This window comes from Panthera tigris, chromosome F3, assembly GCF_018350195.1.
Source record: "Panthera tigris isolate Pti1 chromosome F3, P.tigris_Pti1_mat1.1, whole genome shotgun sequence".
Taxonomy (NCBI): domain Eukaryota; kingdom Metazoa; phylum Chordata; class Mammalia; order Carnivora; family Felidae; genus Panthera; species Panthera tigris.
The window spans coordinates 829,664-853,983 of NC_056678.1; the positions used below are offsets into that span (position 1 = coordinate 829,664).

Sequence of the window (24,320 nt, forward strand, 5' to 3'; positions counted from 1 at the left end):
AACCCCGAGATCAAAAGTCACATGTTCTTCCAACCGAGCCTCGCCAGGTGCCCCAAACATGCGACTCTTGATCTCGGGGTCGTGTATTCAGGCCCCACATTGGGCGTGGAGATTATTTAAATAAAGAAAATACTGCAGTTTAAAAAAAAATAATTTGAAGAAAGATGTGGTATGTAGAAACGTGCACGTGCACACTAGAATATCACTCGGCCATAATAAGGGTGAGAGCCTGCCATTTACAACAACGTGGATGGACCAGAGGGTATAATGCTCAGTGAAATAAATCAGAGAAAGACAAATACCGTATGGTTTTGTGGACTCTAAAACACAACAAACAAAGGCAGAAACAGGGCAGAAACCGATCCATCGACCCGGAGAACACACGTGGTTGCTGGAGGGGAGGGGTGCAGGGAGAGGGGGTCCGGGGAGGACAGTCACAGCACGGGGAGCACGGCCAGCGGTGCTGTCACAGTGACGAGTGGTGACGACGGCGGCTCCGCTCGTGTGACCACAGCATCACGTGCACACTGCAGGTTCTACCGTTCACGGTTCCTGCTCGTTTCCCCCTCCCTACGGCCTCCCACTCTCTCCTCAGACATTACTAAGAGAGCTAAAAGGTGAGGGAAACAAGGAAACACCATGTGTAGCCTCTCCACATTTTCTTCTGTTTCTTGTTAACTTTTCTCTCATACTTTTTTTTCTGTTACCTTTTTTTTTTTTTTCAACGTTTTTTATTTATTTTTGGGACAGAGAGAGACAGAGCGAGACAGAGCATGAACAGGGGAGGGGCAGAGAGAGGGGGAGACACAGAATCGGAAACAGGCTCCAGGCTCCGAGCCATCAGCCCAGAGCCCGACGCGGGGCTCGAACTCACGGACCGCGAGATCGTGACCTGGCTGAAGTCGGACGCTTAACCGACTGCGCCACCCAGGCGCCCCTCTGTTACCTTTTTTAAAAACTTCCCTTGCCTCTCCGCTTCAACCCCATTATGGTGATCACCATGCTCTGCACCCATTGGCCTCCCCTGTGGGAACGTTGTGCCCTTGACCGAGGGCTGTGCACACAGCACGGTTCGCTGGCCACGGGATCCTGGAGCCCAGGCTCTCGCGGCTGCGCCTGTTCTCAGGGGTCAGGTGCGGGGACGGCTTACGGCTCGTTACCGGTACCCGACCCGAGTTGTAAGTGCTTCTTAAGCAGATGGGAGCCTCGTCCCGTAGCAATGTCACTGTCCCCCACTTGTGTGCAGAAACCCTTTCTCCCGCGGGAGAGGGAGGGACCCCAGCTAGCCCTCTGGGAATTGTGCCCAGCCCCCAGTGCATCCTTGTGACCGTGTCACCGAGCAAATGCCACCTGCCTTGGGGTGTTACTCAGTTAAAAAAGGCTGAAAACCTAACCAAAGAACAGGCAGAGGTACTATGTTTGGTTTGGGCGTGCGTTTGACCACGTGGTATTAACCGGTGAATGAACTCTGGAAAAAGACTTTCACTCTGTAAAAGAGACTAGATTTGTTTTTAGCAGTTGTCATTTATCAACCCAAGGCCGAGTTTAGGTGAAAAATCGTCCTGCAGGCTCTATTGGAGATTAAAAGCAGCAAATCGGAAAGATGTCGCCAGGGGGGTAAGATCGCCCCCGGTGGATGAAGTGTCACGGGCGCTTCCGCGACCACAGTGCAGCTCCGACGGGTCCCATCTCCACCTGTAGGTGTATTTCGGGCGTTTCTGACATCTGACTGTCGTGTCCCCTAAGGTAAAAGGTTCAGAGGGATTTTGTGGCTTCCCTGGAGGTTACTTGGTAGTAACCCCAAGTTTTCTTTTTCAACAGATGTGACAATCTCCACTTATTCTCCCAAATTTAACACAAAATGAAGTCTTTATGCAAGCAGAAAGACAGTGATGAGTCTGGTTGTTTCAGCCCCTAAGGAATAAACTAGTCATAGACCCATGAATTTATCTGTTTAAAAAAAAGTCAGTGGGGTGGGTAGGAGGAAAGAGAATATTTACGTTTGTTACAACCCACAACATAGCTAAGAAAATACCATGTCTTCCCAGCTTCTCCAGGTTGTGGCTCCGAGGTCACTTCAGACCTAAAGACACAAAGTCTAGTTGGTTCTCATGGAAATTCAGGAGGTGGTTTTGACAGTGTAGGACCTAAAAACGGGGTGAAACGTTAAGGTTTTGAGTACAAGTTATGTGATTTGCTCCTTTGTTTGGCACCTTGCTCTCCCGCTCTGTCTGTAGGTTTTCTCTCCAAGCTCATGAGTCATGAGTAGCTTCATCGCTGGTGTTCAGGCAGCACGTTCTTTAAAGACGGTCTGTGGAGGCACGAGAAATCCTGACTTGTACACTTTAAATGGATCATATGTATGGTTTGGGGATTATATCTCAATAAAACTTACATTGAAATATATATATATGGGGGTGTCTCGGTGGCCCAGTTGGTTAGGCATCTGACTTGGGCTCAGGTCATGATCTCACTGTCCGAGGGTTCGAGCCCCACGTCGGGCTCTGTGCTGACAGCTCAGGGCCTGGAGCCTGTTTCGGATTCTGTGTCTCCCTCTCTCTCTGACCCTCCCCCGTTCATGCTCTGTCTCTCTCTGTCTCAAAAATAAATAAACGTTAAAAAAAATTTTTTTTAAAGAAAAAATATATATAATTATATTGAGTATATAGTATTTTGAGTTTGGGGTAGATTTACCCCCAAAATTAAATGTTCTTCATTCCTCCTTAGGTAGTAACCATTTTACTTTTTTTAAAGCAGGCTTCATGCCCAGCATGGGGCCCAATGCAACCCCGACATGGAGACCTGAGCTGAGCTCAGGAGTCAGACACCTAACTGATTGAGCCCCCCGGGTGCCCCGAGTAGTAACCAGCTCAGCGGCGTGGCTCCTGGCCCCCGGCCATGTGTGCAGGGGGTCCGAGGCCACGCTCCACAGCATCCACGCGCCTCTGTGCCTCGCGGCTGACGAGCGCGCCCACCAAACCCAAGCTGTGCCTGTCTTTGTCCTTGTGTCCTCTAATTCAATTTTTAAAGAATCCATTTACATATAGGTTCTAAAAAGAAAGGCTTGTTTTTGTGAAATGCAAATGGGAAAAGATCAGATAAAGGTAAATTATTACAAAATTTACCTTTTGTAATTTTGGGCGTGTAATACCTGGGCATGAGAGAAACAATTGTGGAAGATTTGAGGGGAAATCATCAGAAGTTAGGTGTGTGCGTACAAGCCAGAGCCCCCAGACCGGAGGAGCCCAGAGGGTGGGAGACAGAGTTTGTGTTTCCTCAAAGCACAGGAAGCTCGCACAAGATTTTGGTCTAGGAGAGGGTGCCCAGCCAGGAAATTCACTCATTTATCCAACAGACAGGTACGTACCTTAAGTTAGCGTATCGGGTATCGAACGTTCTGATGTCATGACCCCTTTATGCTTTCAGAAATCATCAAGGGTCCCAAAGAGCTTTTATATATTCAGGTTATATCCGATACGACCACACTGGAATTAAAACTTTTAAAATGTTAATCGATGGGGCACTTGGGGGCTCAGTTGGTTAAGGATCCAACTCTTGATTTTGGCTCAGATCATGAGCTCACAGTTTGTGGGTTCGAGCCCCACGTCTCGGGCTCTGCGCTGACAGCTTGGAGCCTGCTTGGGGTTCTCTCTCTCTCTCTCTCTCTCTCTCTCTCTCTCTCTCCCCCTCTCTCTCTCTCTCCCTCTCTCCCTCTCTCCCTCTCTCTCTCTCTCTCTCTCCCTCTCTCTCTGCCCTGCCCCCCACTCGCTCAATAAATAAACATTAAAATAATAAAATATTAATTGTTAACTCATTTTTAAAAATTTTTTTTTAACGTTTATTTTATTTTTGAGACAGGGAGAGACAGCATGAACAGGGGAGGGTCAGAGAGAGAGGGAGACACAGAATCTGAAACAGGCTCCAGGCTCCGAGCCGTCAGCACAGAGCCCGATGCGGGGCTCGAACTCACGGACCGTGAGATCGTGACCTGAGCCGAAGTCGGACGCTCAACCGACTGAGCCACCCAGGCGCCCCAATTGTTAACTCATTTAAAAATACCAGTAATAAGCTCTTTACATGTTAGCACAACATTTGTTATGAAAAATCATTCTAGTTTCCGAACCAAAGAACAATTTAATGAGGCGAGTAAATCTGTCTGGTGTCTTCTAACTGAAGACACGGGACTCTCACGTCTGCCTCTGCAGTCTGTGCGCTGCGCTGTGCTGTTTGGTGAGACACGCGAAGTCAAGAGACCCGGCCGTGTGCCCTCATCCAGTCGGAACAGGGCCTCCCCTCGGGCCCGGGGAGGGTCTCAGGAGCCCCCACCGTGAGAGCCGCTGTGCGCGGGAGTGCGACAGCACTGGTGAATTTTGTTGGCTCACCGAATGTTGACTGAGCGCTTACCATGGAAAAAGTTAGTGTGGGAGGAATGGAGTGCGCGGGGGTTGAGACCACGTCCGGTTTGGGGCTCTCCAGACGCCTGGTCCACGCGTCTCGGGGCAGGGAGTGGGTGGCAGAGGCCGGGAGGGAGGAGCCGACAGGTGCTAAGCGGATGCAAGGAAACTGACGGACGGAAGAGACGCTCCTGTCTTGGGGGAGTAGAGGGCTGCTGGTACGAGAAGGTGCCGGGGCCTGGAAGAGCCGGGCGGCAGTGTGGGCGCAGGCTCGGACCCCTGGGCACAGGCGCCATGACCCTGACCCCTGCGGGGTGCGGACCATCCTGGCCCCGGCCCCGGCAGCCACTGGGTCGCCCTCCCCTCGCCCCACCTCCGCCACCCCCCAGCAGCCCGAACGGACGAGATGCCGCGAGCACACCTTTGTTACGATGCCACGTTTCTGATTGGTTTTCCTTTGCTTTTTTTCAGACCATGCAGACCTTTCAAGTTACCAAAAAGGTAAAGTGATCTGATCATCTTATTAAGTAGTAAAGTGACTGCATGCCCTTCCCTGCAGTGTTTTCTTCACACTGCTTCGGCCTCCCTCATTCATATTTTTCTGAAGGAAAAGTAAATTTCCCCTGAGCTGGCTGCCGGAGCGATCCTCCCTCTCCAGAACTGGTGTCCATCTCAAGGTTTAGATTCCGTTTGTGGTGAATCGTTTATATTGGCCGAGGTGCCTCTCATTCCTTCGTGGTCTTCCTTGTCTTGGAGAAAGACTGTTCTGCCCTGACCGGGGCTTGTGGCACTTGATTTCAGGCGGGTTGTCTGTGTTTGCTGCTAAAAATGTCACCGTATTCAAATGGAGGTGGTATTTGAGGTGGAAACTTTGAAGGTTTGTCTTTTCAGTAGAAAAGCAAAATTTTAGGTGGAACGTTGTTTCTGCAAAAAAGCCAAAGCCTTGGTGGTCCCACGTGGCAGACTGGTGCATCGTGGGAAACCAAGTGATCTCTGCAGTGCACCCGCGAGAGGAACCAAGGCCCTGATAACCGAAGCCTGGTCAGGGGGCCTGATCCTCTCTTTCAAGCGCAATTACTACATAAATTTTAATTAGGAAATTCCCTTTCCATCTAAAAATTATTTATTTTTTGAAATTGTGGTAAAATATACACGGCATAAAATCTACCATTTTAACCACGTTTAAGTGCACGGCTTCGTTGCGTTAAAGTCCACGTTATTGCGCAACCGTGGCCACCGCCACGTCCAGAGCTGCTTCCGTCCTGCAGGGCGGAAACAGTGGCTCCCCATCTGCCCTCCCCCAGTGCTCTAGTCTCCATCTCTGTGAACCGGGCCAGCCGTCCCCTCCTGTGAGTGGAATCACACAGAGTTCGTCCTGCCGAGACTGGCTGACCTCACTCAACGTGCTGCCCTCCAGGTTTGTCCGGTGCTAACAGGTGTCAGAATTTCCCTCCTTTCTAAGGCCGAGTGATATTCCATTGTATGCGTATACACTTTTTGTTCCCTTTTGCAGACAGAATTGTGGCAGAAGATAAAGGAAAGAAGTTATACAAGTAAATATGACATGTCTGGAGAATGAATTTCCAGTTTTCCACAAATAAGAAAGCCCTTTCTAAGGATTTTTGCATTTTGAAAAGATTCATACATATTTTTCCTGTTACTAGATTGGTATTTTGAAAAGTCCTAATTTCTTCTTTTCAGCGTATACGCATACAAATACAACTTTTTCAGAAAAGCCTTTCCTGATTCCCTTCCCCACTGTAGCTGGAAGTCATCTCTGCTGAATTCACAAAACGTTCATCTGTATCCCTCTAAAAACACGTGTTTCTCTACCTGGTTTTGTATTTGTCAAGTTGTCTGATTTTCGGTATCAGGTTCCAAGTTCCTTAAGGGTGAGATTCGTGTCTGCCGTGTGTATTCCCAGATGCCCGTGCCCTTGGTCTGTGATGCTACCTGTGCACTGAATTTATTTCTTCCCAACAAAGAAAGAGTTCTGTGTCCTCTTTGCTCCCACTAAACTAATAGCTGATGCCGTGGGAAAAATTATGATTAATAACGTTTTGATCCTAACCCCAAGGACAAGAGGGATACGGAGCAGTTACTAAGGGAACTGGAAGGGGAGACACCAAGGAGAAAGAGATTTTCCGGAAGAAAGGGTAACTGCTCAGTTCAGGGAGGCCAAGGACCCGGACTAGTTCGCAGTTTCGGCAGGTTCAGAAGAGTCACGGGAACAAAGCCAGGCTGAGGGACTCAGGGTTGGGTGTTCCGTCGGGGGGAGGCCTGTGTCCAGGGCGCTCATGTTCTCTGCTCAGGGTAAGGGGAGAAAGGAGAGACTGTTCCCAGAGAGCCGGCGGGGGGGGAAGGGGCAGGCAGAGGAAGGCATCTTTGTGAGCTGAGAGAGGAAAGTGCCCTGTGGAGGCCCTGTTGTGGGAGGACGGGCCCCACGGTGTCGCCAGCATCCGAGGCCCTGTTGGGGGAGCACAGGCCCCGTGGTGTTGCCGAGCAGCGGAGGCCCCATTATGGGAGGACGGGCCCCACGGTGTCACCAGCATAAGTTACCCTGTGAGGCTTTTGCTCATTTGTTCGGACCGATGGGAAATACCTGCTCTTCCCCGGAGAAGCCCACTAACACAGTGGCTGACGTCTGGGAGTGTGGTGAGGGTCGCTTGTGAAGACTGCAGGGAGGCCTGTCTGTCCAGGGCACAGTTCAGCCACGGACACGTGTGGGTGGCCCTGCCCTGCGGCGTCCCCCTCCCGTCCTGTAGCAGGGGCGCGTGCCCTCTGACTCTCAGCCCTCCTGGGAAGGTGCCGTGAGCTCTTGCGCACGGCGCCCGGGCATCGCTGGGGCCTCACGCGGGGCCTGCTGGGCAGGGGACAGACGCGGGTGTTATATGCAGAGCCCCAGAATCCGGGCAGACGTGAGACGCTATCCCGTGCCACGCAGGAGGACGCGCTGTAGTGGCACCAGGGGTCCTTTGACGGGTCTTCTCCTGAGCACGCGTGACGTGCTTCAGAAACGTGACGTGCGGGTGCTTTGTTCTTGTAGTTAGAACATAGACCTTGAACCCAGACTCACCAGGACTGCAGTTAGTGGAGAATGTAGCAGTGACACTTCTGGGCCATATTTAATTTCCTTTCCTGCTGAAATTATCCTGCTTTGTTAGGCTTTTATCTTAACATTACAACCACCGTCTGGGCTTCCGACTGTACGTGAAGCTTCTGTTTCCCGTGTGGTGTCCACAGCCCCTCGGACTCCAGCACAGACCCTGACACCAACGTGGGATAGAGGAGAAACGCTCGTCGGGGTGTAATTTCCCCAGAAGAGTCGGGTCTTCTCCCCACGGAGCTCGCGGCACATGAGCAGTGGTCCCTGGGCAGGGCGGGCACGTGAAGCGTGTGCCGTGTCGGCGGGGAGCGCTCCGGGACGCCGGGAGGGCGCAGGTGGGAGTCACGGGTGCCGTGTGGCGTCCGCGCGCAGTCAGCGCGATACCTGATGTGGGACGGTGCTGCGGGATCCGAACCAGACGTCGCCACCGGGAAGGGTCCAGACCCCATGTTCTCACGGGAAGAGTCCAGACGTGGTCACGGGCAAGGGTCCGAGCCAGATGTTCTCACAGGGAGGGGTCTGAACCAGATGTTGTCCCGGGGAAGGGAAACCGTTGCTGAGGAGGGTTTTAAGACCGCGGTGCCTGTGTGTGCAGGTTTTTCAAGAACGCAAAACAAAGAGTCAGCCTACGGGTAAAGTAGCCCGCAGTGTGGACGCCAAGCACTTGGGGTGCCCACCACCTGCGTCGACGGCGTGTTTGTAGGTGGCAGCGAACAACTGCTGGTGATTTGAGAGAAGAATGAGCCACTTAACGTCAAGTCTGGGCTCTTCCCACTTCCCAGGGCTGGTATTTTCAAGGTCTAAACGTAAAGGACCCTTTTTAAGTCTGAATCCGTGAACAGAAAGTCTCAAATGTGCTGTTGACACAGGACCCAGTTCCGGAGATCTAAGTTTGCATTTGGTGGAGCTGGAGATAAACGTCCGGGTCCTCGGCACCGGGGGTATTCTCGAAACGGCGTTCGCGCTTGGACAGCCGCAGTCCGCGTCTGTGACTCGGTGGTTTCATCACATCCAGAATTAGGTTCACAAGCCCGTTCCGTGGTACCTCGCATTAATTTTACTTTAGTGAGTTTTTAAATCCAGAATTTGGAGGCTCGAGAACAGCGTTCAGAATCAGAGGCCTGTGGACCTGTGTGGTTTTGCATCATGAAATTAACTGTTCGTGTGACTTGGGAATTTAATTTAAAATGTGAATTTGGGGGAGCCACATTCTACTCTGCCAAGGAGACTTATTCCCTTGTGCTCAGAGCGAGAGGTGACACCACGGTGGTTAGGAGGCCCGACTCAAACCAGACTCTGGGGCTCCCATTTGTCACCTTTTTGTGAACTATAAGTGACACATGACATTAAATTAGCGTCAGGCGCACAACGTAATGACCCAATACTTGTAGATACTGTGAGGTGATGACAATAGTCGGTCCGGCTGGTATCCGCCACCACACGGACTTACAGGACTTTCTTTTCTTGTGATGAGGTCTCTTAGGATCTGCTCTGACGGCGGCTCCCAGTTGCGCACACAGCGTCACTGACCACGGTCACTGTGCTGCGACACACCCCCGGGCTGACGTACTTTGTAGCTGGGCTGGTGTCGTGACTCTGGACAGTTGTGTAAGTTGCTCGTGCCTCACTGCGTCTCATAAAGCTGAAGACTTAAGTGAGGCGCTACAGGTAGAGCCTGAGAACAACTAGTGCTCCTCGTAAGGAGGTGGTGACCTTGAGGACCGCGGGGCTGAGAATCGCCCGGGGCGGTGCTCCCTTGAAGCGTAATTATGTTGTATTTTGATTTCCTTGTTAAAATGTAATTTGAAGTCAGTCCCCCCAGAAGGCCAGACCCATGGGGTCGAGTGATGGGAATGTGAACATGAGCCAACGGCGTCTTCCTTCAGAGTGACGTTTGCAGCCGCCAGCTTCGTGAAACCACTGGCCTGGTTTTGAGGAAATAACCCACAAATACCTGAGTAAGGAGCCAGAAATAGCCATCGGCACGGCCAAGGGAGCTAACATTGTTGAGGATTTGAGGGTAACTGTCCATAAGTGAAATGCTTCTTTTTTCTCTCTTGCCAACCTCAAGTTCAACCTCAAGTTGGCAAGATACGTCTTGAATTTTAGAAAATTCCATTCAGTCAACTTCTGTTGAGCACAGAGTTCACGTGAGATCTGCAGATGTCAGGACGGGGAGGCCCAGGGTCCTACGGAAGGGAGGGGCGCCTGGAGGACATGGCTCTGGTGGCAGTTTGGTGACAGGAGGGGAGACGGAGGCCAGGCTGCCACGGCTACACGGTGAAGAGAGGGCACTGATGCTACACTAACTGAGTGAAGAAAATGCACATCTCGCCCTCGTGGGGCTCAGTCTGACACATTCATTATAGTTTTCGCTGGAAGGACAGCAGCAGGTGTGTGGGGAGGTTTGGGGTTGGTTATTATTTTTTTTAACGTTTATTTTTGAGAGACAAAGAGACACAGAGCATGAGCAGGGGAGGGGCAGAGAGAGAGGGAGACATGGAATCCGAAGCAGGCTCCAGGCTCCAGGCTCTGGGCTCCGAGCTGTCGGCACAGAGCCCGACGCGGGGCTCGAACCCACAGACCATGAGATCGTGACCTGAGCCGAAGTCGGACGCTCAACCGACTGAGCCCCCCAGGCGCCCCTGGCTTGGTTATTCTTGAGACATGGGTACGTGAGCCTGTTTGTGGGCTGAACTCTTTTCTAAGAGCTGACAGAGCACAGGATGGAGAGAAACGGGTCTGGAGATGGGGGCTGGGTCCTCTGCCCCGCCACACCTCCTTCCACTCAGGCGTGTGGACCGTAGCTGGTCTCCCGAGGAGCAGACGGGCGTCTGAAGTGCCGTGTGTCTTCTCCCACCGCATCTGTCCCTGACACACTCCCGGACCAGGTCTGAACCAGGAGGATTTCACAGACGCTGTCTTCGGCAGGGAGCCCTCTTGCCGCTCCTAAGCGGCCTCCTGTGTCCTCTCTGCTCCACAGTTATGCGTCCCTGATCGCCGACTGGCCCGTCGTGGTCCTGGGCATGTGTACCGCGTTCATCGTCGTCTGTGCCCTGGTCGGGGTTTTAGTGCCCGAGCTGCCCGACTTCTCCGACCCACTGCTGGTAAGGAAAACGGCCACTTGAACTTCTTTCGCCCAAAATGACCTCGGAAAATTCAGTATTTTAATGCATGTTACATTATGTAATTATGACCCGTTTTAAAACCTCGAGCTGTCGGTAGGGGTGCAGCTCTCCTTCTGAAGAGTAAACTTGTGCCATCGTGGTTTCAGGCTCTTAAAAGGTCAAGGAACCCACTCACCATTACAAATCTGGAAATTTTGCTTCTTGGCTCCCACATTTAAGCCAAAAATCAATAAAATGGAGAATCTGCATTCTATAAAAGTATTTTTGTGAAGTCGTTAGGACTGAATGTCTCTTCTTTCCACCCGGAAGGAGTTAGAGGAACTTCAGTATTACTAAGAGAGAGCAGGGTCTGTTTTTAAGGAAATGTTCCTGTAAAACACTAACGTGCATGACATAATCTGATGCGACCGTAAGTTTTCATAACATCAAAGTGTTTGCTGGATGCTTAGGTATGAACTGGAAAGAGAACCTTCAGATACGACTTTGCCTTGTTGCCGAGACAGCGAACGCAGCAGAGAACCGACCCCACTGCCTCATCGTGGCGAGCAGTGGCTGCCGTCATGTCGGGCCACCCTTTCGGTGCCATCGGCCACGGGGCAGCGGTGGGGAGGGCCTGGGGAGGGCCTGCACGTCTGTGGACGTGGCTCTCCCGCTCCTAGAACTACACCGAGCCTACGTGACGTACACTAATGAGACTTTGTGATATTTTGTCTCAGGGCTTTGAACCAAGAGGGACTACGATAGGCCAGAGACTGGTCACGTGGAATAACATGGTGAAAAACACGGGATACAAAGCGACATTAGCAAACTACCCTTTTAAGTATGCAGATGAACAAGCCAAGAGGTAATTATTCGTTAACTTTTACACAGAACATTGCTTAACGAATTCCACTTTTAAGCAGTATCTGAGCAAAATGATTAGATACAAACGTGTGGCTCAAAATCTTTGCCACTGGGTTTGTTGGCATTCTCACTGTCTTTTAAGATGTTGTTGCATTCGAGTGGAAAGTGAGGGTTTGGGTTTTTTCTTTTACAGGAGTGAGGAAGTGAATGTTGCTTGCTTACATTAATGCTAAATTTCAAGTGCTACATAGGCTGTGACTCAGGATACACCGTTACCAGTACACTTACTGGCCTCGAAATAGTCCTTTATTTGTAAATTCTTTTTTTTTTTTTTAACATTTATTCATTTTTGAGACAGGGAGAGACAGAGCACGAGTGGGGGAGGGGCAGAGAGCGAGGGAGACACAGAATCTGAAGCAGCTCCAGGCTCTGAGCTGTCAGCACAGATCCCGACACGGGGCTCGAACCCACAAACCATAAGATCACGACCTGAGCCGAAGTCGGCCGCCTAACCGACTGAGCCCCCCCAGGCGCCCCTGCACATTCTTATTACCGCAAGTCCTCCATTGGCCGTCACACGGCGTTGTGCCAGCGTGGTCGACCGCCTTCCCCGCACGGTCACCAGCACGTCCCTGCCTCTCACGTTGTCCTTCCTTTTCAGCCACCGGGACGACAGGTGGTCCGATGATCACTATGAACGAGAGAAAAGAGAGGTCGACTGGGACTTCCACAGGGACAGCTTTTTCTGCGACGTTCCGAGTGAGTGGCCTCGCAGGTGAACAGCCCCTCGGGCCTCCCGGTGTTCGAGACGAGTGTGGTTAGACCGAGTCGGGGAGGAGGATGTGGGGGAGCTGAAGCCGTTTTCCTGCTCTGGGCCGGCCAACCACTAACCTGAACGTATTCACCTACAGTAAAAATCAATGAGAGATTATTGCATAATTCCATTCCGTTTTACGGAAGATAAAACATCTAGTAAAATTCTTGACCTGGTTGCCCCAAATTTCAAGTCCTCTTAAATTTCTTATATTATTGAAAAAATACTTTCAGTCAAGTAATAAGTACATATCTTTGGATTGAGCCCTGAAATGCTCTACGTCATGAGAAAGCGTCTATCGACAGCTTCTCTGCGCCTTGCTGGGAACTAGAGATAGAAGGATGCACGGAATACCGTCCCACGGGGCTGACCCATAACGTGCGCGCGGCAGGCTGCGGGACGTGTCCGGGTCGTAGCCACTTGGCTGCACAGACCGTGGCCTGGAAGAAACGTGAGAGCTTCCCTGAGGTCAGGAACCCACACGTTCGTGTAGAACCGCCAGGTGTTTGAACGCGGGCAGCAGATTCACTAACAGCTTCTCCCCGCGAGCGAGGGGCCTGCCTGGAAGAGCCCGGTCAGCCCTGGAGAGCGGGCGTGAGCACAGAGCTCTGCTTTCTCCTTCAGTGAACACGGACCCCAAAGCCCTTCCGAATTCGGCTTTTTTTTCCCTGTTGACACTCCCCCTAAAGCGTGTATTTTCCTGTCTCGTTAGAGAACTAGAGGACCTCGCTGATCTTGTCCAGCCTGAGGGTCTGTACTTTGGAAGCTGTTTCACAGCACAGTAACCGAGAGATGGAAAGAAGGAGACCAGGGAGGCTTCTGTCCTGGTCCCAGGGAGGAACTCGTGTGTTGTTTTCTGCGTCTTATTAGAAAAGCCGAAGTCTGGTCAGTCGACTGTCCTGGCTGGTTCCTCTAGGTCAGGTGGTGCTATGTGTTTCTGACTAACCAGGACAGACATCAGCAGACTCACGAGATGTGGCCCCTCTTTGTCAGCAGCCCACACACTACACTTGTGCCCCCGGTACGGCCCCACCTGGAGGAAAGCCGGCCGGCTCCCTGGAGGAGGTGTTTGTTTCCAGGGGCTCATTTTGCTCTTCAAAACCAATCAACATAAGATAATGGCCATCTGATGAAGAGTTTACTAAAGAAAACTTCATAATCATGAATAAAAGCTCACGTAGTAAAGCTTTATTTACAAATTTGCAGATTGGTCTTCTTTTTCAGCACGGTTACACATTTCAGATAATGTAGTGAATCCACTCTGTTTTACTGAATGAAGTTCTAATGACTGAGGAGGCAGGAACAGCCCTTACCTAGTGCTGTTTTTCCTTTAATTCTTGCAACTGGGAGAGACGTGCTTCCAGATCAGGAGCCCAGGCTCAGAGAAGCTGCTCATCCGGAGAGCTGGGACCTGGTCACACCAGGTCTGCCGCCAGGGCCGTGCTCCGTCCAGTCTGTCCCGCAGCCGGACTATTCAGAAACACACTCTGTGTTAGTGAGATGTTCCCAGTGTTCATTCTCAACTCTGGTGTAGCAGGGAGACTGCGGACCCGGCTGGAACGCAGCGTATGTCGGCGATCCTGGGCAGCCCGTGGTACCCGATTGACTGTTTTTAGCACTCTTAAGTTGATCGCCTGGCATCTGTCGTCCCTGGTTCGAAGCCACGGAGAACACCCACGCTTGATGTTCAGCACAGCCTTCCAGGGATTTGTACGCTATTGTGGTGACTTGTTTTGAAATTAAGAGGGAGGCGCGCAATTAATTTCGTGCGGAGAGTTCTTACAGATTGCTCGTCCGAATCATAGTCTGATCAGAAATAGGTTTGTTCTATGACTCCTACGATTTTTAAGATGTAGTGAGTAGACAAAGGCTTTGAACCAAAATAATATTATAACATTGTTTGCTTTCTTTTTTTACATTTTTCTCCTGGAAAATGGGGAAAGGATCCCCTGCTGTTACTGACTTGTGTTTTCCCATTCGAGCTATTCCTGAAAGCGGAGTCTGATGGGCAGTTATGACCTTTTTCTTTTCTTTTTTCATGTCACCAGGCGACCGGTACTCCAGAGTGGTGTTTACGGCAGCTGGAGGGGAGACCCTGTGGAGTTTACCTGCGATTAAATCCATGTGCAATATAGACAATGCAAGGGTATGTAAAGCAAAACTGAAATTCATTTGCAGCAAATAAGATTAGATTTTTGAAAGTCCTTTCCCTGCTGACGTGGTAACCGCTGTAACGTAAGTGTTCCTGGTGCCTGAGTCCCGGGGACCACCCGCCAGAGGCCGGCGCCCCACACTCTTACCTCCTCGGATGCAGGTGCCTCTGCGCCCCCATGTTCTTCAATAAAGAACTCTTTCTTTCCTACCCCTGTTCTCTGTCCAGTCTTTTGTCTTAATTTCACAGCATGTTTCCTTTCTGTGGTCGTGCTGTGTCTTTCCTAAGCCACTTCTGTTGTTGCCTACTGAGGCGGCTGTCCGCGGCCTAACCAGGCAGTCAACCAGCGGGTCTTTGGGGCAGATTCAGGGCACAGGCTAGGGAAGGGGACATCGAGGCATGTGGGTGTGTAGATGGCGAGCGCTCTCCAGTCCAGGGTGCCCTGAACTCTAAACCCCTTGAGGACAGAGGATACAACACACGAAGCCCTCTGCTCTTGGTCTCTGGAGCCGAAAGATGTCAGCCCCAGAAAACGTGGGGTCGGCCCCCAGGCTCTGGAAGGGCTGTCAGCTCTGTGTGCTCAGAGGCAGATTCTCCGAGTCGAGACCGCCTTCGGGGCCACTCGTGCACCCGTCCCAGCAGCAGGGAAGGCGCTCACCGGTCTCCTAGCGTAACTCTTAACTTAGCCCGAAGTCCCTGCTTTGCTGGAAACCTGATCACGTGTCTCCTAAGAGCGAGCCTGACGCCCCAGCACCCTGGCCACGGGGCTTCTCAGGGAAGCAGACAGGGCTCTTGGGGGCCACAGGGCCAGCGCCCACCATGCTGACTCACGTACCTTCTGCGAACTGAGTGGCTCGCCCAGGTCACCTCTGGGCCCCATGACTCTCCTCCTCATCCTGAAAGACTGTGCATCTCCTGCTGGTCGGGCCACCAGGGTTTTCTGTGAGGGCCATCTTCTGTCTGCCCGGCTCCAACAGACCAAAGTCACTGGCCACCTACAAACAAACCGAAGTGTCTTAATCAGCAGTCAGTTTTTGTTTGCCTTATTTTCTTCTCTTCTACAGCTCTCAGTTCATTATTCGGAAACTGTGGACGAGTCACAGCCCGTCTCATATGGAAAGTTAACTCTCAAGGAGTAAACGCGCACAGCCCTGTTTAGCATGTGCGAGACATCGCCCCCCCCACCCCCAGCAGCCCTGCCACCGTGGCGCCCGTGGCTCCTGTTCACACATGGCTGTGTGGTAACCACGCTCACGGGAGAGCAGTGCCGCGACTCCACGGCTTCCGGTCCTTCCTTTCCCACCTTTGCTGTTGACCTTTTAACTCTCCCTCCCCAAAGACTCTGAAGAGACTGAATTCACGCAGCTGATTCATAGCTGGTGTTTGTTGGGTTTTGTTGGATTTGTCAGGACGTGTTCCAGACACTGGACTGTTTCCTTAAGTCCTTGTGATAATGTCGTGAATTAAATCCTACTATTGGCCTGTCTTGTGGATGGGGAAAGTCCGTGCAGGTGGTCAGCGGCAGGTGTGGGATCTGAGCCCAGCCTGACGTTAGTCTCTGTTTCCCGCCATGCATCATGCTGCAGAAGACAACCACCCCTCTTCTGTTTTGTCTTGTGTTATCACACACGCCCTCTCCCACCGAAACGATCCTCACAGAGCCCTCGTGGCCTAGAAAGTACCTTTTTTTTTACAAGAGCAACAGCCGATCCTGTGAGCACTGATGGGCTCTGAACGGACCCAGAGGCCCAAGGCCCGTACGCAGTGCTGTGGCACCACGGGAGTGGACGCTATTTCGTGTACGTGTGGGTGTGTGTCAGACTCTCTCAGACGATAAACGCCAGCAGGACTAGGCAGCTCACAAAAAGGCTAATGTAACAGAACTGAAGGGACAGGAACGGTGCGATCAGTACGCGGTGGCACGGCCGTGAGCCGCACTCCTCCCTCCTCCCTCCCTGGCACCCAGAGCAAAACAGAACTCGCAATTGGTGACAAAAGTCAGGTAAATAGGGCAGCAAATGTGTTTTAGAAGACGGTCCCCTTCCCCTCGTACTAATACGGGGAGCACCATCCCCGTGGCCTCCGTAGAAGAAGTATGGCGTCCATCAGAGTCCTTAAGTACCACCATGCTTACGGGACGCACAGTATTCAGTTGGAGCGGATTTCTAAACCGTGCCTCAGGCTGGCAGCGGGAGAATGTTCCGGCAAAAGCAATTTCTGCAGGGGATTAAAGCAGTAAAATCTAAATACGTGGCTTCCCAGTGGTTTGGCCTGATGCATGTGCAACAGACTGTTGAAGGAACGGTGTGCCCTCTTGTCTGTTTCCCAGCATACTCTGGTTATCAGGACCAGATGGCCGTGAGTTCGAGTTTGCAATTCCTGCGAGAATGTGGCAAGCATCTAGTCTTCTGAAAATCTGAGGAGCAGGCCCAAGACGTGCGTCTGCAGGAATGGTCAAGCCAGTTACAGATCACAATGACAAATGATAAATAGGGGGTCGAGGCCCCAGAATTCCTACCTCCTAGAGCAGGTTGTAATTTTCCTTGTTAAATGCTGTTTTTAACAGTGGCACACACAGCCTCTGCAGTGAGTACAGAACGGTAAACCTTCCTCGCAGAGATCGTGCATTCCCTGACACCCGATGTAGTAACTGTCGCCTAGCAGCTCAGTCTGCAGGTGACTACCGTACCCTTTCCGGGTCTCCCGGGTCGAGACCCTTTGCAGAGCCTTATTTGTCCTGGTCGTGATTCACGCAAACTGTGCACACGCCGCTTGTCAGCCTCTCCCTCCTCCTTCCCTCACCCCCACCCCCGCCCTTGTGCTCAAGCAGCCATCAAGCTGGATGGGACCCACACCAAGGGGTACTGAGCAAGAGGGCTTAACGGCGGGTGCGATGACTGGAAAATGGCTGGTAATCGGGGTGAAGGCTCAGCGAGGCCACACGTGTCCCTTGTCATCTGCTTGTGTTTGCAGCGCACTGAGCTCAAACCCCAGATTCCCTTGAAGTTATATGCCCCTGGTGCTCAGGATTCCGATGGGCCTTGGTTTCCAAAGCGAGTGGCTCATGTTTCTGATGCTGCCGTGTACCGCCTGACACAATGCTGGTTTGCTCAGCGGACTCCCCGGATCTTCATTACCCTTTTCTGCCTTGACATCCCAAGGGACGCGCTGGCAGACAGCCATTAGACCCAGCGGAGTGTTTCCCGGGTCCTGACTCTGCTGGAAACCCTTTACCCTGATTCTTAGTCTTTGCCCATCATGGAACTTAGCACTCAAGCAACCAGCTTGTCAAAGAGTTGTGAAATTTAGTGCCTAACACCCTGTTTACCGGGTAAGTTTTGTGGACACATGAGCCCCCCTGCAGCTTAGTGGACTCCAGAAATGTGTGGTACTTGTGTTACAGAGGACAGCGGGGCCCTGCTGTGCCTCGTCTCCCTGGGTCCCTTGAGCTTTTAGTACAAGAGGGGTGTCACGTGGGAGAAGAGTGGATAAGACCCCGTACTGATCGTCATTCTTCTCTCAGCCTCTTAAAGTGTCTCCGGCTTAGCCAATAGCTTTACAAGTTAAGGCACCATTGAAAACTCTGCCAGTGTCTTCTTTTTCTCTCTTCTGTTGCTTCCTCCCATTCTAAGTCAGCCTCACCCCTGCTCCTCTCTGGAAATGGGTGTGTGCGCAGACCTGTTATAGCCATGGAAGCAAAATGACTCCCTAAAACATCCCGTCTGTGACTGACGAGAACAGAAAGGCCACCTGCTCTTAAATTACAAGAAATTACTTTCACTGAAAGTTCCCAGTTTGAGAACTTAAAAGATTTTGAAATCATTCCTGCGAATCTCTTTCTGAAAACCTGCTTTCTACGTGAAGATCGCCTGCTTGTGATCTCTTTAAGCCCCATAGCATGACGAACGCCTGTGGGTCTCGCCATCCCTGTCATGAACAACCAAGCCCTTCAGACGTGGGTGCCCCCTCTGCAGGTTCACACAGACGCTTACACATCCCTGCTGCTTCCCCTGTTGAATTATAGTGACTTGAGCTTTTTATTTCTCTGCCTCACTGTGCGTAACTCAAGGGCAAGGATTGCTGTACCTTACTCTTCATGTGTAGGTTCTCAGTAAGTATTGTTTTTATTTTGAGTGGATGGGTGGATGGACGGGTGGCTTAGTGGATGGGTGGGTGGGTAGGTAGATGGGTGGATGGATGGGGTGGTGAGTGCATGGACAGATGGATGGGCGGGTAGGTAGATAGGTGGGTAGATGGACAAATGGGTGGGGTGGGTAGGTAGATGGGTGGACAGATGTGTGGGTGGGTGGATGGGTGGACGGATGGGTGGGTGGATGAGTAGATGGATGGACATACAGGTGGATGGACAGATGGAGGGGAACATAGGGCCTTACTCCCCGAAAGCCTAAACATTCTCTTGGGCTCCAACCCTTTAGATTCAAGGTGCTGGCATCCAACTTGGAGTAAAGAGTATCAGTCACAACATCTTTCCTCTGTCCTTTCTAATCCTGTCAGGGTCCTCAAAAACTGTGGAAGGTTGTACATCAGCCAGCACCACCTTTGGATTTGAGGGCTGGTCTCCAAGGGCCCCACTGGCATGTGTTTTTGATAACAGCCATCAAAATACGACTGTCTTTAGTCTGCATTTATGTTGTCTAACTTTGTAATCTCTGGTCAGGCACATACACACAAACCCTGCTGTTACTTGAAAAGGTTATTGAAGGTTATTTTTTGCCTAGTTTTAGCTGGCAACTCTATTTCCTTTCTCTCTGGCATGTGGTTATTTCAACAACTACACGTCTGTTCCTCTCAGCTGACGGCGCTCTTCATAATGGATGCATTTTCCTCCATCTGAAACTCAGACGTCGGGGCTACGTTACCTTTCTCCTGAGTCACCAGGCCGACTCCAGGGACTGGTGTGATACTTCTCTATGGGGCAAAGCTGGTTATCTGCCATGAAAACCAGAGAGACGTGATCCCAGGGCTTCCCCTGTGTTAGCATATGTGAACGTTTTTACCTACAAAGAATTAAATACTAATCATACCGGTTTATAAAATGTCAGATAATTATGGCTCTCTGGAAATGAGCTTAAAAATTAAGCCTTTGTTAAAATAACCAGTTTAGTATGCCTGAATCATAACCCTTTGGGCTCATTTTTCTTCACCTTCAATAGAGTAGTCTTTAAAATTTTTTAATTATGGAAAATTTCAAATGTATACAGAAGCAGACAATGAATCCCCATGGTGGGTCACCTGGCTCTGATGCTTGGGATACACGTGCAGTGTTTCCTCTACACCCACCTGCCAGGACTGGTCCCGCTCAGGGGTCTCGACAGCCAGGGGCGTGGGAAGCCGGTTCTTGGATGAGTCTAAGTACCAAAGACGCGATCTGTCCCCACGTTCCCTTTGCAAAGATACTTCAGCGTATGACTGATTAAGCGTAAAGGTGGAGTCGTTTAATCCCAGTAGAAGAAACAGTCACACCCTCCTTGAACTTTGGAGTTTCCTCCCTGGAACAGCCTTTGATAAACCCAGATGAGTGGGCCACCTTCCGAAGAGAAGTCTCTGGCAGGCCCAAGAGAAGGGGGATATTTCCTAAACTGGCTCTCGGGAGGGGGCCACTCATGTAATTTGCAGGTTTGGGCGGTGGTGGGACAGTGTTCTAAATGAGGCGCTGTCCACACTAAATCCAGAACTGTCGTGCTTTCCCCAAACCCCAAAAGGAGTTTTATCCAACTTGAATAAGCCTTTAAGGATGTGGAAGAAATCAACTCCTGCTTATTTGTCTCATTAACTGTACACCTAGATTTTTAAAAAATCGGAAATGTGGGATATTTTAACTGAGGACCATTGCTCCTGACGTCACCAGGGTCACTTCCGGGCTCGCTGACGGTTTTCTGGGGAATACCGTCTTGGCTTCCAGCCAAGCTGGCTGAGCTGCAGCTCCCTGTCACCAGAGGTTTCATGCCGACGACCAGAAGTTTTAGGCAGAGCCGCCAATTTGTCCCTCTGTCAACTGGACAGCTGCTGTCTGTTCTCTGAATTAATCCCGCAGGCGTGTATACGTAAGCCGCGTGGCCCATCCTTCTTGTTGCCTTGTAAAGAGACTCCGAAGGCCTGCGTCCTAAAAAGGCGCTGACTTTGTCTCCTTCAAACCAACCCGCTGGTGGTTTCGCGCTTGCGTGTCCGTGCGCCGGGCAGTTTGCTGCCCCCTCCCCCGCCCCGCCCGCAGCGCGGGCCTGGGGGACGTCCACCTCGTCCCAGGAGGAGGTTAACTAGCCCCCACGACGCCCCCGCCCCTGCAGGCCGCCTTAACTCGGACCTTGGAGGGAAGCGGTTCTAAACGCCGGTCTCCGCGTCTCTCTCTGCAGATCAGAGCCCACCCGCACTTCGGGGACCTGTGCCAGAGGACCACGGCCGCGTCCTGCTGCCCCAGCTGGACGCTGGGGAACTACGTCGCCATCCTCAACAACCGGTCGTCCTGCCAGAAGATCGTCGAGCGAGACGTCGCCCACACCCTGAAGCTGCTGCGGGCCTGCGCCAGGCACTACCACAACGGCTCGCTCGGGCCCGACTGCTGGGACGCGGCGGCCAGGAGGAAGGGCCAGCTCAAGTGCACGGGCGTGCCGCGCAAGTGCACCAAGTACAACGCCGTGTACCAGATCCTGCACTACCTGGTGGACAAAGACTTCGTGGCCCCAAAGGCCGCCGACCCCGCCGCGCCCGCGCTGAGGTACAGCATGCTCTTCTCCCCCACCGAGAAAGGGGAGAGCATGATGGACATCTACCTGGACAACTTCGTGGCCTGGAACGGCTCCGACGGCGTCACCAGCGTGGCCGGCATCGAGTTCGGCCTCAAGCACAGCCTGTTCCAGGACCACCTCCTGACGGACACGGCGTACCCGGCCATCGCCGTCCTGCTGGTGCTGCTGGTCATGTGCGCCTACACGCGGTCCCTGTTCATCACCCTCATGACCGTGTTTGCCGTCATCAGCTCCCTGATCGTCTCCTACTTCCTCTACCGCGTGGTGTTCAGCTTCGAGTTCTTCCCGTTCATGAACCTCACCGCGCTCGTCATCCTGGTCGGCATCGGCGCAGACGACGCGTTCGTCCTGTGTGACGTCTGGAGCCACGCCAAGGGCGACAAGCCCCACGCGGGGACGGCGGAGACGGTGGGCGTCACCCTGCAGCACGCGGCGCTGTCCATGTTCGTCACCAGCTTCACCACGGCCGCCGCCTTCTACGCCAACTACGTGAGCAACATCACCGCCATCCGCTGCTTCGGCGTCTACGCGGGCACGGCGGTCCTGGTGAACTACGTGCTGATGGTCACGTGGCTTCCGGCCGTCGTCGTCCTGCACGAGCGGTACCTCCTCAACCTCTTCAGCGGCTTCCGGAAGCCGCAGCAGCAGTACGTCAGCAAGAGCTGCTGGGCGGCGGCTCGCCGGAAGTGCCGCCGGCTGCTGTTCGCCGTCTCCGAAGCCTCGCGAGTTTTCTTCGAGAAGGTGTTGCCGTGCGTGGTCATCAAGTTTCGCTACGTCTGGCTGTTCTGGTTCCTGGCCCTGACCGTGGGCGGGGCCTACGTCGTGTGCGTGAACCCCAAGATGAAGCTCCCGTCCCTGGAGCTGAACGAGTTCCAGCTCTTCCGGGCCTCGCACCCCTTCGAGCGCTACGACGCCGAGTACAAGAAGCTCTTCATGTTTGAGCGCGTGCACCGCGGGGAGGAGCTGCACATGCCCATCACGGTGGTCTGGGGCGTGTCCCCGGAGGACAACGGCGACCCCCTGAACCCCAAGAGCAAAGGGAAGCTGGCCCTGGATGGCAGCTTTAACATCGCCAGCCCTGCCTCCCAGGTCTGGATCTTGCACTTCTGTCAAAAGCTGAGAAACCAGACTTTCTTTCACCAGACGGATGAGCAGGATTTCACGAGCTGCTTCATCGAGACGTTCAAGCAGTGGATGGAAAACCAGGACTGTGACGAGCCGGCCCTGTACCTCTGCTGCAGGCGCTGGAGTTTCCCCTACAAGCAGGAGATCTTTGAGCTGTGCATCAAGAGGGCCATCATGGAGCTGGAACGGAGCACGGGGTACCACCTGGACAGCAAGACGCCGGGGCCGAGGTTTGACATCAACGACACCATCAGGGCCGTCGTGCTCGAGTTCCAGAGCACCTACCTGTTCACGCTGGCTTACGAGAAGATGCACCAGTTTTACAAGGAGGTGGACGCGTGGATCTCCAGGGAGCTGAGCTCGGCCCCCGAGGGCCTCAGCAACGGCTGGTTTGTCAGCAACCTGGAGTTCTACGACCTGCAGGACAGCCTCTCGGACGGCACCCTCATCGCCATGGGGCTGTCCGTGGCCGTGGCGTTCAGCGTGATGCTGCTCACCACCTTGAACGTCTTCATCAGCCTCTTCGCCATCGTCTCGATCACGGGAACCATATTTGTCACCGTGGGCTCTCTCGTCCTGCTGGGCTGGGAGCTGAACGTCCTGGAGTCGGTGACCATCTCCGTGGCGGTCGGTCTGTCTGTGGACTTCGCCGTCCACTACGGGGTCGCTTACCGCCTGGCCCCGGATGCCGACCGGGAGGGGAAGGTGATCTTCTCCCTGAGTCGCATGGGCTCCGCGATGGCCATGGCCGCTCTGACCACCTTTGTGGCCGGGGCCATGATGATGCCGTCCACGGTTCTGGCATACACCCAGCTGGGCACCTTCATGATGCTCATCATGTGTGTCAGCTGGGCTTTCGCCACCTTCTTCTTCCAGTGCCTGTGCCGCTGCCTCGGGCCCCAGGGCGCCTGCGGTCAGATTCCTTTACCTGGGAGACTCCAGTGTGGCGCCTTCTCCCACGCCGTGTCCACGAGCCCCGGGGACAAGGGACAAAGCAAAACACACACCGTGAATGCGTATCATTTAGATCCCAGGGCCCCCAAATCCGAAATGGGGCATGAGTTTTATGAGTTAGAGCCCCTGGCGTCCCGCAGCGGCAGCGCCTCCGAGGAGACCCACATCTGCTCCGAGTTTACCGACGGCCCCGCGAGGAACTTCGGGATGCCGGTGCGTGCCGCGTACAGCAGAGGCCCCGGGGGCGATGGCGGCGGTGCCCCGTTCCCGCCCCCTCTCGAGCAGCACGCCGTGTGTCACTTCTTCTCTCTGAGTCAGACATGCACTTGTCCAGATGCCTACGGACACCTGACGCCTGGCCCACATGCCGGCCAGCAGGCGGGTGACGGCCTGTGTCCCCAGTGCGTTGCCCCCGCCGGCAGCCTCGTGCACGTGCAGAAGGGCGCACACCAGGCCCCCGAAGGCTTCATGTGCACCATCCCGCACGTCCATCACTGTCCCTGCCTGCAGGGCGGAGCGAGGCCGCCGGGACCGCAGAATCCTCTGCCCACGAGCTTTGTCCTGCACCCCGTGCAGCACATTCAGGCCCCAGAGAAGACCCGCACTCACGGTCTCCCGAGCGTGGGGCACGTTCCCCCGACGGTGGGGCCGTCGGCCTGTGTCTGCAGAAGCCCTGGGTCCCCACGAAAAGCGCACTGTGATCCTGAGAACAGCCAAAGGGGGCTTGCTAGGAACAGAGACGTCGGGCACGTGGAGGGCGGTGGAGGGGCCAGGAACCAGGGCTCGGGTCCAGGGGGCCAGACGGACAAGACAGACAGGAACACAGGGCTGTGCTTGTCACAGGATCTGGAACAGTCCGGTCAGAATGAACCACACTTTGTGTTTAACCGTCTAATGGGGGACGCGCAGCCCGGGTCCCGCCCAGAGGGCGACTCTGCAGACAGTGAGGCCAGTGAGCCCCCTGCGTTCACGCACTCGGAACTTTCTGGTGAAAGTTTGTTGATAAAAACACTCTAATAAATACAGTGCTAAATTCAGAA

General features: G+C 53.1%; 1 protein-coding gene and 1 long non-coding RNA gene across 18 annotated transcripts in view; one reads left to right on the forward strand and one right to left on the reverse strand.

The window, feature by feature from the left end:
* DISP1 (dispatched RND transporter family member 1) overlaps nt 1–24,320 on the forward strand; it is a 185,922-nt gene extending 161,602 nt beyond the window's left edge. For 14 of the 16 annotated variants that reach the window (XM_042976974.1, XM_042976976.1, XM_042976978.1 and 11 more), the window contains 6 exons: nt 4,866–4,895; nt 10,484–10,607; nt 11,345–11,472; nt 12,133–12,230; nt 14,334–14,431; nt 20,809–24,320. In XM_042976974.1, the coding sequence (XP_042832908.1) occupies nt 4,866–4,895; nt 10,484–10,607; nt 11,345–11,472; nt 12,133–12,230; nt 14,334–14,431; nt 20,809–24,297 (3,967 nt within the window). In that variant the 3' untranslated portion in view covers nt 24,298–24,320. Of the gene's footprint in view, nt 1–4,865; nt 4,896–10,483; nt 10,608–11,344; nt 11,473–12,132; nt 12,247–14,333; nt 14,432–20,808 lie in introns of those variants that run through there. The other 2 variants (XM_042976970.1, XM_042976981.1) reach the window with 2 other exon arrangements.
* LOC122236027 lies at nt 1,460–21,312 on the reverse strand. 2 transcript variants are annotated; one of them, XR_006214232.1, is made up of 6 exons: nt 21,226–21,312; nt 15,273–15,432; nt 12,025–12,162; nt 2,214–2,311; nt 2,036–2,083; nt 1,460–1,741 (listed from the first exon to the last, which is right to left on the reverse strand). It is a non-coding gene; the product is annotated as an uncharacterized LOC122236027 (long non-coding RNA). The 2 variants fall into 2 exon arrangements; XR_006214233.1 differs by lacking the exon at nt 2,036–2,083.